This window comes from Colletotrichum truncatum, assembly GCF_014235925.2.
Source record: "Colletotrichum truncatum strain CMES1059 chromosome Unknown Contig_0004, whole genome shotgun sequence".
Classification (NCBI taxonomy): domain Eukaryota; kingdom Fungi; phylum Ascomycota; class Sordariomycetes; order Glomerellales; family Glomerellaceae; genus Colletotrichum; species Colletotrichum truncatum.
In genome coordinates, this window is record NW_027222401.1 from 36,425 (window position 1) to 53,457 (window position 17,033).

Genomic DNA, 17,033 nt, shown 5'->3' on the forward strand with positions numbered 1-17,033 from the left:
GAGAGGTGATATACTGAGATGATAAGATGCAAGAAAAGACAAGATGGAGAGGCAGGCAAGTGGATTGATATATAAGGGGTTGATATCTGAGTTGGTATAGAAGAGGATTTTCTGATCTTTCGCAACTCTTTTGAGATAATAAGCCTCTTACCAGACAAGGGCTGGCCTGCAATCAAATAACAATAACCGAGGATACTGGCGATCTGAGGCGCAATTGTAATGTTCACTGGGCTTCGGCCGACTCCCGTCAATTAAGTGAGAGCGTCGGACGACGTCCGCGTCAATCGGACGGCATCCGGTTCAATCGGACCAGGTCCGGGTCTCTCGGACGTGCTCCGGATCTGTCGGCATATCCGACGCCGCCCAACAACGGCACGCTTACACTGAGGTCGACGGATAGCGAAAAATGCCTTAAACTTGAAGAGCCTATAAAACAATGTGCTCAAATAACACAAACCAGAAGTATTTGTTACCTGGGGCAGGAGGTTTACCGTTTCCGCACGGTGAACCTGCCTACAATGGGACGCCCTAGATCACACGGCTCGAGGCCAGTCGTATTGTACACTAAAGCTGTTCCTTGTTGAGCGACAATCCGGACAGAAATAACAGTTACATAAACACCTCACCAGTCTGTTCAAATCTGAAGATAATGTGATGGATTTTCCTGCGGCATGCCGCATTCTCCGCGGATCCTCTGGTATCTTAATGCTTCGCTATAAAATCAAATCTCTCCATCTATTTCAATCCCCCTCCAAAAAGCCTGTACTGTCACATCGATATTCTCATCATCTATTTCTCTTGCGAGCTGTCTTCGCTTGAGCTGTAGAACCCATCAAACGTCCTCTTCTCCAAGTCCTCCTCGGTCAATCCTGCGCTCTTCCTGTGCATCATGCCGTGCCTCCTCAAGTACACTCTCTTTGCCCACTTCCACGCTTCGGCGCCTGCGAAGAATAAGATGCACATGCCAAAGACGATACCCCATTCCTTGTCGATGCCCGTGTGCATGAATACGACGTGGTCAATGACAGGAATGTACAACGTGGGAAAGACGATGACGAATCCAACAATGACGGACCAAAAGAGGAATGGGTTGCGCCACAGCCGCGTAGCCCAAGCTTTTGTGTCATGAACAGCGCCGAAAAAGAACGAGCGACGACTGTCGACAAGTTCCCAGGCGAGGAAAAGAAAGACCCACATCATTGTGGTGTAGCAGGTCGACCGCGCGCGGAAAACGGACTCGCAGGAGCTGGAATACCTGATGTTACAATCTGTGCCAAAGCGACCATCGTTAATGCCAAAAAAGGCGATTGCGAAAGATCCGAGCAGACATGCAGCCATAATCAGACCATAGGCGAGAATGTCGGCAAGGAATTCGGGGGTGAAGACACCATATTTGAGCTGCAAATTGTCAGTCAGTTCCTTATCTCCCTTCTCCTTACATTCATGTTTTTGATAGTGGTAGAATCACAGGAATGACTTACACTCTGAGGTGGCCTGTTAAGAATATCAGGCGAGGCAGACTCGAAGCCAAGACCAGTTTCGGTGAAAGCGCCGGCGACGAGTAGCATGAACAAAATTTCGACAGGTGTAATTTGAAAAATTGACGTCTCACCCGAGTCCTTGTAGATGAGTCCAATCATGAGAGTAAGAACGAAACCAACATTGGCAGCGAGGACGTGCAGCATGAACTTTTGGATATTGTCGAAGATGCGCCGCCCCTCCTCAACAGCGTTGAGGATACTGGCAAAGTTGTCGTCACTAAGCACGATATCCGAAGCTGACTTGGCGACGTCGCTACCATTGAGACCCATGGCAATGCCAACATCGGCGCGCTTCAGACTGGGACTATCATTGACTCCGTCACCTGTCATGGCCACATACTTCTTCCGACGGTGCAGGGCGTCAATCATGCGGACCTTAGTCGACGGAGCACAGCGAGCCACGACCAAGGGCAGCTCTGGGAGAGCATCGATTTCTTGGTCTGTCAGCTTGTCAAAGTCGTGTGCGGTCATGACAAGACGTTCAGTAATATCGGCGCGCAAGAGGTGCATCTTTGATGGCAGGATTCCTACTTCCAAGGCAATGGCGCGTGCAGTTTCAGGGTGGTCACCCGTCAGCATGTGGACGCCGATACCTGCTTGATGGCACTTGAAGACACTGGGGCGAGATTCGGCACGGGGTGGGTCGTAAATTCCAACCAGTCCACGGAAGACGAGGTTCTGCTCGAACTCATCCCGCTTGAGCTGACCGTGGCGGGCCTCTTCGTCCGAAACCGCTCTCACACCGGTCGCGTTGGCCAGAGCTAGCACACGAAGTCCACGCCGGGCAAGTGCCTCCATGTTCTCAAGAATGGTCGCCTTGATGTCCTCGGTCATCTCGGCCACACCAACAGAGACAGTGATGCTCGTGCAGCTTCCGATGACCCTCTCCACGGCTCCCTTTGTAAAAACACTGACTTCTTGAGTTTCCTCGTTCTGGCAAACCACGGACATCTTCTTGACGGACGAATCGAATGGGAACTCGGCTAGCTGCTTCCAAGGGGCAGACAAGCCGGATCGTCCAAAGCGGGTAGCAAATACTTGCAAGGCAATTTCAGTAGGATCGCCGTGTGCTTGCCATTTGGCTTCTGATGAGTTTTCAGCCACCGTTTTCTTAACTGTCGCTAGGTTGGCGAAAGCTGCGACGTCAAGATAATGCTTAAGCGCGGCATGAGCCTCTGCCTCCTGGGCTGGGACTACAGAACCACCATTCGAGCCGCGCATGTCTTTTGGTTGATTCGGCGTAAAGGTGATTTCGCCGACTTCGGGGTCGTAGGGGTCATTGCTGGTGTCAATGGAATAGGTACCATGCTCGGGCATCCAGGCCATCCTGGTGACCATCTTTCCCTGAGTCAGAGTACCAGTCTTGTCGGAACAAATGTCTGGAACTCTGTTAGTATTGCAAAACAGCAAACAACTTTCGGTATACTTACTGGTAACACCGCCAAGAGCCTCCAGAGATCGCATGTTCCTCACAACAACATGCCTCGCGACCATAACCTTAGTTCCGGCAGCCATGGTAATGGTGAGCACAAGAATGAGGGTGACAGGAAGTGTGCCAAGAGCAGTGGCGACAGCATAGATGATGACATCGCTACGGCTTCGGAACTGCATGCGTTCAGTTAACCCTGGGTTCAAGAGAAGGGGAGAAAAAGGGAGGCGGGAAGTTTCCAGGTGCTTACCTTGTTGGCTCCCAACACAATGATGGCACAGACAATGGCAAAACAAAATACATAGAGAAAGAGTCGGGAAAGTTTGCGTTGCAATGGTGTGCCGACGGTCAGTCCGAAGAACTCTCCCAACCAGTCCCAGAGCTTCCCAATTGCAAAAGCGAAGTAAGCCCCGACGGAGGCCTTGCCGTCCGCATCGCGCTTAACCACCCGCTTGTCGCCGCCCTGGTCTTTCAAGGCGGTAGCAATGGCGCCGATTTCAGTGAACATGCCAGTTGCGAAAACAATGGCACGGCCGCGACCCTTGGTAATGATACTGGAGGTGAAAACAATGTTGAGGCGGTCACCAGGCCCAACGTCCTCGTCGCAGACCTCTTGCGGGTCTTTGCGAGCGGGGACGCTCTCACCAGTGAGCAGAGCCTCATCAGCTTCAAGGTTGACACTTTGAACAAGACGCGCATCAGCTGGGACGCTGTCGCCTGTTTTGAGCTCAATAATGTCGCCGGGCACGAGACTGGTAGCCTCAACAGTTACTGTTTCGCCGTTTCTAACCACGCGAGCGGTCGGACAGTTGAGTGATTTCAGCGAGGCGATAGTCTTAGCTGCCTGGAGGTCTTGCAGGAAGCCGATGACGATGTTGATGAGGATAATTGCGGCCAGCACGCCACCTTCGATCCAGGCTTGGATAGCGAAACTTGCGGCAAGGGCAAGGATGAGAATCTAAGCGTCGACATGAGTTAGACTGAAGTTGAAGAAACTAGTCGCTTGGTGATACTGGAAGCACTTACCAGGGTCATGCAATTGGCGACCTGAGCTATAAGGATCTGGATAGGCTGAACGCCCTTATCCTCCTCAAGGGCGTTGGGCCCATATCTTGTAGTTCGACTCGTGGCTTCTTCTGTTGACAAACCTCGAGTTGCGTCTGTTTCCAACTCTTGCGCGACTTCCTCGAAAGTCAAGGCATGCGCCGGCCTTGTAAGAGGCTCATTGGCCTGGCCTGAGACGGGCGCCTTATTGCCCTGTTGAACGTTTGATTCAGACATGGTTCATGTGGCGGTTCTCAAAACCAGCAGGGCGCCAGTGACAATAATTCAGACCAGGCCTCTTGAGTGTTCTTTGCAATGATCAAAAGACAGTATAGTGAGAAAAAAATACCCATCATCGGCCATCGACCCTTTTATGTACTGGAAGAGAAAGAAGAAAGACAAGCTTCATCCCCACACTTAATTGAAAGCATGCAACAACAAGAGAGCCGATCCGCCATGGAATTCCCCCCAAGTCGATGTGTTCCCACAAGGCTGTTTGGAGACTGTCCAATCATGAGCGTAAAAAGTTGCCGTCGAACTCTGTCGAAAATCCATGGAGTGTCCCAAAAAGGCAGCCAAGGCTCATTCAGCACGGATCACTCTGACTAAAGTTGGCCATTACGTACGTGCACTGTCAAATCGAAGGTAGGCCAAGAGTCAGTTTGACTAACAGATACTTCATAACTTGTCGCCGCCACCATTACCATTGTACGCACTTCTGCGTCAATCAATCAAAGCAAGGCCAGGAGGCATATATGAAATTTGGGACATTCAACGGGCCGATGATCAAGTTCTGAGCTTGGACTGTTCGCCGCATTCGAATAACTAGTCCAGCAAGATTTTGCGCTTCAAGTTGTGTTTTCTCAAAAAAGGAAATACACACATACGTTAAGAAAAATCAAAGACTAGGAAAGTGTAGCTCAAGCTCATCAACACATCAATACCGACGGATTCAATGCCCTGGTTTTTCAATGTGCATCACTTCTCACGTGGGTTTGATGTGCAGCAGCGACTCCTATTCGCCGAAGGGCTTAGGAAGAGCCTCCGGATGTGTTTCGGACAAGTGGGCGAAAAAAAGAGTGCAGGTGAATCACTCTCCCGCACCTAGCGTAGGCTCGGGTTCGGCGGCACTCTTTTCTTTCACCCATTTAGGAACTTGCCCACAGATAAAAAAATCGGGGTAATTAAATTCCAGCAGGATGAGTCTTTGTGTTACTCCACAGGCTTCGGGGCTGGTCTAGAATCGAGGTTGATCGGTGGAGTGGGCTAACCAGAAATGGGCATTAACGATCGAATCGTGCATATTCCGCCCCATTGCATCGGGATTACGGATATTGTAGCACTTTTTACCTTTGTGTCTTGAACATCCGACCCCAGGATCCCGAAATACGATTACCAATTTGTTCTTCTAAGTTAACGGTTTTAGTTTTCTAGCAATGGTAACATCGGAAGCTCCCAGAACCAGGATCGGGTAGCATTTGATCTTGCATTATGCCTGAAAAGACCAGTTCTCAGCTTTGACCATAATCGTGATGACAATGATGAGAACAACGTTGAGGCTGCTAACGTGCCCATTCTACTCTGCTCATTAGGAGAACTATTACTATGGAGTTTAGCCAGTCATGCTCCCACTAGAGTTTTCTACTCAAGGTTCACCACATGCTGGGTTGCACAGCCGGCATCCTCGTAAGCTTCCGCCAAAACCTACCTACAGTTTCCGAGTGCATAATTATTACGCCCCAACCAGAGTCTGCTATCGCATGCTGGTAATGTGGTAGGAGGCGTGATACTTGGCCGACTCGTATTGAACTTCAAAACAAACAATCATAATTTCCTATCAAAACTCGTTAGCGGCGTAGCAATACTCGTGCCTCGGGTTTTACTCTTCTACGTTTACATGTTGAATAATTTGCAATCATCCGAGAATCGACTGGTTACCACCTTGCACCGAAGCTCGCACACCACTATCTAGATTTGGGGACAAAACTTGTACGTTGAGAATCGCGACACCATGCCGAAGATTCAATATAGATCGCGTAGCCATTATTATTGCCAGTACCCCAAGTCTACCAGCAGAAGGTGGCGCAGCTAAAATTTCTCATCAATCGCTCACTCAAACTCTGGGATACATGCGTTTAAAAACGATACTAGCGGAACCCGATTGTTCTACAGTCCAGACGCTTTAGTAACTCCTGGACCCGCTACAGGGGATACGCAGACTTTCTTACGACTAAATGTGGATGACAGCAAACTTACCAGCCTGGACCCGTTTCCCCCGCACCAGCGAGGTTCTGCCTGAGAAACCGCCATGGACTGACCTTAGTTTTGTTCCTACGCCTGCGGCCTTCTGGAAGCGACCATCCCTTGTGGTGCAACGATCTCAACACTGCGTACCTTGCTTTACTGGGATCACACTGTTAGGCCGTGTACTGATGATTGTGAAACCTACGCGTGTGTGTCTCAACGCAGGTTGCAGCCATACGAAGGGTCAATGACCGCGCTCATTTGACATCTTTACCAATTGCACCACGAAGTTTTATGAGCAACGACAATGGTCGGCCGCAATTAAACATAGGGCTGCAGACACAGGTAGCGGCTTGTGGCAACTGACCCAGCAACACACCGAAGCCTGAGCCAGACAAAAGAACATGAACTTCCATGAATCTGGAATTCATTTCCGCCTTTGCGGAGCACCTCCTGTTGGAAAGATCATGCGAAGCTTAGCGGCTGGAAGGATCAAAGATGATGGTATCCTGAGGTATGAAAGCCGTAGGAATGGTAAGTTTTACGGGAGAAGTAACACATAGGGGATCATTTCGCGCGTGGAGAGAGGGGACTTGTAGGAACTCTGCCTCGATCCCTAATCTCACATATGAAGCTCAATTCGCACCTAAATGCAACACGGGTTTGTTCTGAACCGACATCTTATCCAAACTGGAGTTGCAGTGGCAGCCGCACAACACCAGTTTTCAGCATCTGTCAAATACAGAAGTGCCATAGCATTTAGTTGAACACGCCAAATAATTTGTAACAGCAGAGTAGTTCTGGACCTATCTTAGCTAGAAATGACTGGGAGGCCCCAAAAGGCAGGGTGACACTACCTGTTTAGAATAAGATCAAGCTAATGTATTGACGTACAAGAGGCTTCTTCATCATGTTAGAGAGGCAATCGGAGACTCGAGTACGATTTAGTTGGGTGGACCATTGTTATGGTCTTAAACTGGCCATAGCGCAAGTAATAACATAAAAAGTTCAATAATACTGGACTTATCAAAGCCTCGGCGATTTAATTAAATTGATAATTTTTTTTTTTTAAATCTTTTTAATTAAGTAGAATTGAGGAAACCAAGTGCCCTAGACCTCATTTCACACCCACTTCCATGTCACTCTAATGCGAGCGCGAACATGTGTCCTTCTGTGGGCATTTCTCAAGGTACACCTCTTTTCGCCTTTTTCATGGATTTCTGAGTTCATAATCTCTTCTGAAGCGATCAATCGTTAAGACTTACACTACAAGCACCATAACAAGAAGAATTGTAAACCTCTTGGAATTTAAGCCAACCTTGCAATTTCTCACTACCTGTCGGGATCACATAGTACTCACTCAGGCTTAGGTAGAGTAACTTCTCACAGTCGTAGTTACTTTTATTGTGTTTGCAATAGAAGCTATCCTATCCTATCGTGTGCCGAAAGGCAAAAGGTACATCATATCCATCTTCACCCACTTCTTACTCCTTACAGGAGATAGGTAACGGTATATTTTCGACCCGCCTGTTCTACTAGCTGCGTTTACAACCACATTTGTAGTTCAGAGGATTTTTAGTGCCTGCTCCATATTTGGAATTTCTAGAAAATAAAGTTACTACAATCCAAACTCTTTGTTTCGCTAGAAATTTCTTTACTACAGCTTGAGTGGCTAGTTTACATCACGAGCATAAACCTTTTGCCGTTCAATCCTCTATAGGAATGGTAAATTTGAATTATATGGGAAATATATCGAATCCATTTACCTGTCAGGTGGGGAGATGGTGTCTTCGACCTCGTTGATGTACGGTGGTTGACAGCCACTTAACCGGACGGCCAGTAAGTCACCTCGATGTATATCTATGAACAATGTAGCACTACGTCGTGTTCTCATCTTTCCAAGATAAGGATAACAGACAGCCAGAATGGACCTATGGCAGGTAACATGACTAATATCGCTACTTAGCCCTGCGGCTGGTAATACCCACATACCCAGGTAATTAAAGAAGCTTAGTCGACTAAGCTTAAGGCTATGGCTGACGTGTTCGCTGGTCCAACGTGTCTTGCTAGCTCTCAGCGTTTGTAATGAGTGGTAGTTCTAAATTGATTTGTAAAAACCTGTCTTATACGTCCTAAGCCCGGTCGTCTATTCAGGTTCCATACAAATGATGGAAGACCCTCTAAGAAAGGTTTCCCTCTTGGATACCTAGTAAAAGCAAATGTCGCACAAACAGGTTACATTTCAGTGGCCCCTAACTACTCCCCTCGAATAGGCGATCTCTATGCTACCTGGAAATACCGTCGAAAAAGTCGGTGAATGAGAAATCGTAGCATTTGATCAACCTCAAATAAAGCAATGTGTTATCGCGCGACTCATCCTGCGAAACATATTACTCAAAAGACAGAAACAGAGCCCATAGGAAAGAGCCGGTTATTTGAATTCTCCACTGAGTTGTTTTGCTTCCAAATAAGATCCTTTTTGCCCTAGTCTTTTTCCATTGTGGACATTGATACCTTATCACACTAAACTCAGTGTAGGTAGAGGAGAATCCTATACTGCAACTCAGTACTTAACCTTTATAAACTTCTCCTTTTTATTGTGGGGTTTCTATGGGTATGTCTAGGATTTGTAATTGGTTTACTCGGACTCTGATATGCTGCTGCCTATCGATTTAGTCGCTAAAGGGCAGTTGTGGCTATTCAGTCGGCTCGAACCGCCACGGCTAAATGCATTCAACGGAAGACGCTAGCTTGGACTCTTTTGACAATCCATCGCCCTGTCTAGCCCCTCCAGTTTCCTATGGCACATGCTTGTGAACAACTGGGCTGATTGGCGGACGGCAGCAATATTCCTTGCCCTGGTCTCCGTGCGAGCATGATCTTGAACCCAAAGTGCCCTGGCCATCAAATTCATACCTTCCAAACAAGGCAAAGTAATTATTCCAGACCAAGTCGATTCAGAGCCTTTATTAAAACAGCTCACCTCTCAGACTCCACTTGTGGTATCATGTTGCAACCAATGACGAAGGTGGACCGCCCGGTTATGGTCACTATGAACCCTCTTAGATTAAAGAGGAAAAAAGCATAAAGACGAACAAATAATTCAAAAACGTATTATAAATAGACGTCCCTTCTTCTGTTCAAGTGGAATGTTACTCAAAGCTCCGCACCATCTTCATACGTTCGCATCCTCTTAAGGATTGATCAACACAATGCATTTCTCCACCGTTGGAATCGTTGCACTCCTTTGTGCTAGTGCAAAGGCTTGGGAAGGTATGTTTAACTTGTTTCCCACAACTCGTTCTGTTTCTTACTTTGATTCTCTTGATACTAGTTACGGCCTATGACAACGTCGCCAACTGCGACGCCAACGACAACACTCGTTACCGCATCGTTTCTGGAGCGAGTAACAACGAAAGATGTTACACCTTCGACTGGGATATGCCGGGCACTTCTTGCACTGAGTTCCAGAGAGGTGGCGCCTCGAAGGGAGGTTGCGTTTCGGGGTCGCTCCTTCCGCGGTCAGTTGTGTTCAAGGGCGGCGCTTGTTCTGCCTTCAACGAGGTTAACTGCCAGGGTTCCAAGTCATCGCACACTGGCGAGATGAATGGCAGATTCGGTTGCTCCAGCTTGGAGAGGTATGGCTGGGGCCCTATTCGATCCTTCAGGTGCCGTGGTTGTAAGTTTTTAAGTTTACATCAAAGTCACAATTTCTCAGCCGCTAATATTCACTACAGAAAGGAGGTTTCGGAAGCTTCATGGGAGGTTTTCCCCCACATAAGCGACCTAAACAGTCTAATATCAAGTGGAAGCAAAAAGAGTATACTGTAGCTTATTCTATATGAAAAATTGTATAAGTTAAATACGTGTCATACTTTCTACTGAGTCTATAAGCCTATTGAACGTGAATTTTCAATACTCCCTCGGAGAAATATTAGCTAGTTAAATCGAACTTTGCTACTAATCTGTAACATCGATAAATTGCAGATGACATCGGATGGAAATATAAATTCAGTCCCTTGTTAGACACTTCTAATAGTGTTGTAATGCAGTATTTTGGGATTGTCTGGCTGGAAATTCAAATGAAAGCAACTAGAACTTACAAAGGTAGGTCGTCGCATTCTGTGATAACCAGACAACCCGGTCTAGATACCTTTTTTCTCCTTTTAGGTTCCAAGGAACTGCACTAGGGCGATTCAGATTTGCCTTTTTTTTCAAAACGCTACATGTTTCTACCAGTGCAGGTGGGTTTGTGTTGTGTCATTAGTGAAGACTACGAGCCGCTAAAGGCCGTTTCCAAACCATGTTTGGCATTAACCTGCACTTAGGGTACATTGGACTACCACCATCATAAGAGTCATTCTTTATTCAATTTAACTAAAACAACTTTGCTATCAAGAAGTCTTCATAAATAAAGAGCTTGGGTTCAACTGAATGTTTTAGTTTATGTCACTTATTTCATTCATTTGACATATTTATGCTGAATGGTAAGCTTTTATTAGCATCCTTAGACCTCGACCCAAGGCCACACATTCACACGAATAGCGCCACACATATCTTGCATTTTATCCACATTTGGTTGAATGGTGATCAGCCCAAGATTCTTGATTATAAACTAAGTAAGGATCGAAATTTACAACAAGAAGAAAACTCCTGCGAGAGCAGCAGACATGGTGAGTAGCAACTCTGCATTTCCAAGGGCGGCAGCCCCAGCAATTTGCACCTTATTGGTCGGGACTGAGGATGCACCACCCGTGGGCTTAGTCACAGGCTGCGATCTATTGACCGGGATCGAGACATATTGCGTGGGGATGGCTGGTGTGCTGGTAAGCTTCGTACAGACGGTAGGTTTGTTGGCAGGTTTGGTAGTGACGACAGATGTGCTTGCAGGCTTGTGTGGACGTGTTTCCGGTGTGTTCTTAACACCCGGTGCAGAAGATGGCTTCTTATTGCATGAATTGCAATAAGTAACGGTCACCGCTGACGGTGTAGCGCAGGCGTCACAGTACTTTACAGTAGTAGTCCAGCCTTGACGAATACCAGTTGGGCGCGCAGTACAACCAGCCTTGCATGTCTCAGTGACGGTAAGCGTTTTCGTGGTCAAGCCGGTCGGGCAGACATCGACGACTTTGGTGACAAAAACGGTTGTCAAAGGTACAGCATAAGTTCCAGTGATAGTCTTTACTTTCGTGATCACAGCACTTGGAGTAGCTGAGTTCAGTGGGCAGGACACGCTCCTAGGACATTGAGTTATAGTCTGAACCGCTGTGATGGTTGAGGTTCTAGTAACTGGAACAAATCCGGATTGTGAAGCCCAAGTCTCGGCTGAGAAGGCAGCAGTGGTAGCTTGGGAGTCACCATTACCATTGGTCTTGTACGATGCGGAAATTCCTCCGTTGTTGTCATCAGAAGATGGCTTAGATGAAGCATTCGGGCCTGAGTCCTTGCCATCTTTTGATGATACCGAGGTGGGGGTTGCATTCGGCGAGCTGATGTCTTTGTCCGCAGAGATTTTGACTGACGACGAAGATGCAATAGGAAGGTTCGAGGAATCATTCACAGGTGGTGTGAAGGACGCGGGCGATGCTGGCTGAGAAGTTGTTGCCTGTGAAGATGCAGCTGAAGCGACTGATGCAAGCGATGAAGCAGATGCTGGCCCAGTTCCAGGCACGTTAAGAGCGGATGCAGATGCAGTTGACGATTGCGAGTCAAGAGCAGGGACCACTGCGGACGTTGCGGACGTGGCTGACGTGGCTGACGTGGCCGACGAGGCGTCTGCTTGTGCTGATACGTGCCCCGACACAGATGCGGAAGCGTGTTCACTTGACGAAGCAGTTGCGGACGATGGAGCTGAATTATCTCCCAACACATGTGATGCAATGGCTGTTGACGAGGTTGATGAGGCTGCAGCAGAAGGCGGCAGTAAGGCAATGGTTGTGGAGCTTGCTGATGCGACTGAGGGAACAGATAATGGTGAGACAATTGCCGTGGAGCTTGAGGATATGTCTGAGGCTGGAGATGAGGGCGAAACAACAGCCGTGGAGCTTGATGCCGTGCCTGAAGTTGAAGAAGCGGCAATCTTGGTACATCCTGCTGGAATAACGGCCGCATCGGCCCGCTTAATCTCAAGATGTTCTTTGTTGAAGAAGGGGGCTTCCTCAAAGGTTGCATCAACGAACGGACCATCAACCGATCGCTTGTTGACTTCAGAAAAGACATTCTTGACTGTTGGCGTATAAATAATATTCTTATCATCTGGGAATTTGCCTTCGTTCAAATAAGTCTTGATCGCCTCGTTCAACTCGGGGGACTCATTGGCAGTGGAGCAATGCTGTGACAATGTTAGCCCTGGTCTTATCTTCATGCGTGATTGATTCACGTACTCCTACTCCAGTAGACTGTAGAACACGGGCTCCGTTAAAGGCGAGAGCCGCATTCTGCGCTGAGATGAGAGGTGTGACCGGGTCATATTGAGTCTGGACGAAGAGAATTGGGGACCTGGTGGCAATGCCAACGAATGGTTTTTGGAACCTTTCCTTTGCATTTACAGTCCAAGTAGAGCATTGGTAAAGACCACGGATGGATATATCAGCTCCATACTTGCTCGCATACTTGCCTGTTGAGGAGTATACTGCCAGCCAATCCTTGAAGTTCTTCTCAGAGGCAGAGAATCCTAGTACTGTGTCAGCTTGCAACTAGGTTTGGCTACATGATCACCTACTCTCAACCACATCGCCGCAAGTAATGGCAACGAGCGAAGTTGCAGATTTCCATGCAGCTGCCTCTTCGTCGAAAGTGGGATCCCAGTCCAAAGCACGTTTCTGGACGGCTGGCGGCGTCGTGTACCACTTAGAAAGAGCGGTGGCGTACTTCTTGAACGCGTCGGCCTCTTTGAAATAAAGAGTCGTGTGTAGCTCTTGACGGATTTCGTAACTCTGTTCTATGGTAATACTCTTCAAGAAATCGTCAAACTTCTGCTGAAGTTGGGCTCCGGTTTTGCCAGCTTCGGCTACAGCACAGAGGGGTTGGCCTGCCTCTGCGCATTGTTCAAAGAAGTGCTTCACTCCCTTGTCCAAGTCAGCAGAACTCTCGTCACCCCTAAAACAATTGTTAACTATAACTCGGATTTACTTAGGAAGGGATACTTACAATCCGCGATAGTAGTCTGTGGGGTTGATATTGCCGTCCAAAATGACTCGATCGACTTTGGTGGGAAACATGGCAGCCACGGTTGCTCCCAACAGCGTTCCGTAAGAGAAACCCCTGCATTGATTAGAGTTGAGTTTTGGTTTTTGAAGCAGTAATAGTCATACCAGTATCTGATCAAGCCATCTTCTCCGAGAGCCTCGGCGATGGCGTTGATATCGCGAGCTGTAAAGGCCGTACCAACAAGGTCTGATCTATACTGTTCTTTGGCGCATTCTGCTGCCTGAGCGCGTGTATAGTTCAAAGCGGTGGCAAGGCCTTCATCCGTAAAATACGAGTTAGTGCCATCGGCTTGGTCGAGTTGAGGGCACTTGTATAACTCCGACTGGCCGACGCCCCTGTAATGTATCAGCTTCATTCACCAAGTCAGAACTTTTGGGACTAACCGAGGATCGAATCCGACGAGATGGAAGTTATTTCCAACAATTTGCTGATACACAGAGCCGCCTCCCCTAACCATGTTGATACCGCTGGCTCCAGGTCCGCCGGGGTTCATGATGATTGACTTGGGGTTTTCTGTGCCTTCAGCAGCTGGCTGGCGGATCAGACGCAATTTCATCTTCACGCTAGCGGGATCTGTCCAGTCTCTGGGCACGTCGAGCGTAGCACATTGAAGTGTAGACTTTGCGATTCCGCAACTGGCCCAGTTGATCGTGGCTGACTTCTCATATCCAGCTGGACACTCCTGGGCCTGCACCATAGCGGAGGAAGCAGCAAGCCCGAAGGCCGCAGCAAGCTGTAAATTACGCATGGCAAAATTAAAGAGAATTAACGAGTGATAATGACGAGCACGAGGCTCAAAAAGAGTGACTGGAGTAAGGAGAGTGGGATCGGCGTGATCATTGCGAACTAAACATTGCAGACGACCTCATTTTTAAACCTTTCTCAAGCAACTATCCAAAGTGTCGAGGCAACGCACAAGAAGCTAGAGTTGAGCTAGTGAGCTTGCAAGCTAGCAAATTAAGTCTAGTTGAGATGTCAACCAGGCGCTCGGTAGCGAGATGGACGGAAGCACCTGTCGTAGACCAAAACGCCCAATTAGGCAAAGGAATTGACCTGGCGCATGTTTATCGACTCAAGTCTGATAAACTCATTTCGGCATTTGCACCGACCCCAGAAACTTTTTGCTTGGTTGCCTTCAACGGCCGCAGCACGAGACAACCGGAAGATTCTGGAGCTCTATATTGGCACGACGGGGAAATGGAACCAGTGACAGCGTAAACAATGGCGATTTTACGTTATTATAAGAGTCATGTCATCATTCAAAATCGATCAATTGATAGTGAAGGCAAAGACCCCATCACTCTTTCATGTATTTTGAGCGACTTCACGACAATGCACTAACGCTCTGTGAATGACATGAATGACAAGACATCAGGAACGGAACACGAAGGCAACTAGGAACCGAAAGGTCTGGCCCGACGCCGGTGGTCCCTGCGCTCTCCCTCAGCTGATGGCGCTACCCCTTTCCATGTGGTGACGCCCCGCATCGAACCTGACTATGTTTAGGGGGTTGAAGAACCTTAACCGCCTGTGGATAGTTGGGTTTTCCCTACTAACACCCAACCTTAACCCAATTTCCACTGGAACCAAGGGACTAAGACTAACTCTAACCGCTAACTCCAGCCCGCGGCCCCTATGTAATTCCAATCGAGGCTATTTCAAAATATGCATCTTTTTACGATTCTTCTCTTAGAAAAAAAAGTAGGGCTAACGTTCAGTGGCATATATTTTATTAATATTATATGGCTGAAATCCAAAAACGAAAGAAAGATAAATATATAATTGGCAAGGCCGGCATGCGACCCGGAACCAGACTAGATACTGGAAGGATGGTCCCAAGTACAATAAGTCAAGGTAAAAGCCGAAATCAGCGTCTTGTTCTAAGTAATCAACCCTCCAAGAAGTCTTCTTTGCCATTTTGAATCAAGTGCTGGTCATATGAACGCGATCCGTGAGCGCTGCTAGCCTTGGTCAATCAAGGCTTCTCTGCTCCCATAACACTGGGTTCAAATTTCCTCATTCATACTATTCATAACGGCAGGGCTCCAGTGCTTATTTATCGGTCTTCATAGCACACCTGGCTTCCCCGGCGGGTGCAATTGCGCCTTCCCTGAACAAGCTGTCGTGAATAAGCCCTGGAGAGTTATCTAGTATGACATTATAAGCCCTGTGCTAACAGAGCCTTTGACGCGAATTCTCCGGATTGGCTCTCAAGGGAATACTTTGGAGACGATATATAAGCAGGAGTGTGTATCGCGCATATTGTTATGGCTATGTTGCGAGAATTTGCGGTGCAATTTCCGAGAAATCTCAGGCTAAGCTGTGTGTTACTCTCTATTACCCTTTCGTGATGCTCTACCCTAGGCCCTGTCCCAGTTTACCATCTTTTTGAGAACTGTCAAACGGATTGATGTGGAAAAGTGTGTTAGAGCTTCTTGTTAGGATAAAGACGTGAAATGTTTGAAGGAGAATCCAGTATCTTATTTGCATTTTGTTTCTACATGTTTAATCTGCGGCGTTGGTGATTTCGGCGCTTACTTGGCGCAAGGGCTGCATATCTCCTAACAATGATTGAGGCAAACCACATGTTTTGGTTGAATTGGGGATAGCTTCGCCAGGCGAAGTACGCCAAGTCTGATTCAAATCCATGCACCGTCTACTGAATAGCAGCTTCCGCTAACAAAAGAACTCTCGGGTCCCAGTAAGAAAAGCACGACATTCGCGACCTCGTCTGCTTTACCCTGACGCCGGAACGCAATAGGTTCATCAAACGGTGCGTCAACTGGTCTATTCACCTCATCCCAGTACTTTTGCATCATTGGCGTGTAAATAGGACCGGGAGCTACTGCATTGACACGAACCTCTCGTGTCCCGTTTTCTTTGGCAGCAGCTCGGGTAAGACCAAGGACACCGTGCTTACTAGCCGCATACGCTCCATGAAATGCCATACCTATGTGGTCGCTATTAGCTTGGACTCAAATGCCCCAAAGAAAATTATTCAGGTACCATTTGTGGCATGTATCGATGCCATGTTCACTATGGACCCCCCATCTTCGATAGATCGGAGTTCTGCTCTGAGGCAGTACATCATGCCAGTAAGATTTACCCCGATGATTTTGTCCCACTCGTCGTCGTCAAGCTCGGCAACGGGCTTTATGCCATGATCCTTTCCGATGATACCCGCAATATTGGCAGCGCCATCGAGACGGCCGAATTTGGTTTTGATTTCATTGATCCACGCTTCCACTTGTGTCTTGTCTGCGACGTTGACTTTAGTCACCAAGTATGGGACATTTGGTGACAAGGTAGCCAAATAAGCGTCGACATCTTTCAGCCCTGAGTCGTCAATATCGGCAACGCAGACAGTCCCTTCTCGACTGGCTATCTTCTTTACTGTCGCGAGGCCGATACCACTAGCAGCACCCGTGACTGCGTATACTTTGCCTTGCAGAGACGACATTCTGGTGGAAATTCTCGACAATTTGATAATGATCTGCGTTGAAATTCAATCGTGTGTTTGCTCATTCGTTGATTATTCAATTGATCTAATACCATCACAGGGATAA

At 47.8% G+C, this 17,033-nt stretch overlaps 4 protein-coding genes across 4 annotated transcripts; 1 reads left to right on the forward strand and 3 right to left on the reverse strand.

The window, feature by feature from the left end:
* Positions 1–789: 789 nt before the first annotated feature.
* On the reverse strand, positions 790–4,251 carry CTRU02_206793 (sodium p-type; the record flags this gene model as incomplete). The annotated part of the gene is made up of 5 exons (XM_036733009.1): positions 790–1,398; positions 1,482–2,920; positions 2,972–3,146; positions 3,221–3,928; positions 3,997–4,251. 5 exons carry the CDS (start codon positions 4,249–4,251, stop codon positions 790–792), a joined length of 3,186 nt encoding a protein of 1,061 aa, XP_036575240.1.
* A 5,219-nt stretch (positions 4,252–9,470) lies between these two features.
* CTRU02_206794 (uncharacterized protein) lies at positions 9,471–10,089 on the forward strand (the record flags this gene model as incomplete). The annotated part of the gene is made up of 2 exons (XM_070204776.1): positions 9,471–9,531; positions 9,593–10,089. The coding sequence occupies 2 exons, from the start codon at positions 9,471–9,473 to the stop codon at positions 10,087–10,089; spliced, it is 558 nt and encodes a 185-aa protein (XP_070061309.1).
* An 802-nt stretch (positions 10,090–10,891) lies between these two features.
* Positions 10,892–14,215, reverse strand: CTRU02_206795 (TAP domain-containing protein; the record flags this gene model as incomplete). The annotated part of the gene is made up of 6 exons (XM_036733011.2): positions 10,892–12,589; positions 12,642–12,931; positions 12,980–13,356; positions 13,408–13,521; positions 13,572–13,802; positions 13,851–14,215. 6 exons carry the CDS (start codon positions 14,213–14,215, stop codon positions 10,892–10,894), a joined length of 3,075 nt encoding a protein of 1,024 aa, XP_036575242.2.
* A 1,891-nt stretch (positions 14,216–16,106) lies between these two features.
* CTRU02_206796 (short chain dehydrogenase reductase family) lies at positions 16,107–16,927 on the reverse strand (the record flags this gene model as incomplete). The annotated part of the gene is made up of 2 exons (XM_070204777.1): positions 16,107–16,417; positions 16,468–16,927. 2 exons carry the CDS (start codon positions 16,925–16,927, stop codon positions 16,107–16,109), a joined length of 771 nt encoding a protein of 256 aa, XP_070061310.1.
* Between the last annotated feature and the right edge of the window lie 106 nt (positions 16,928–17,033).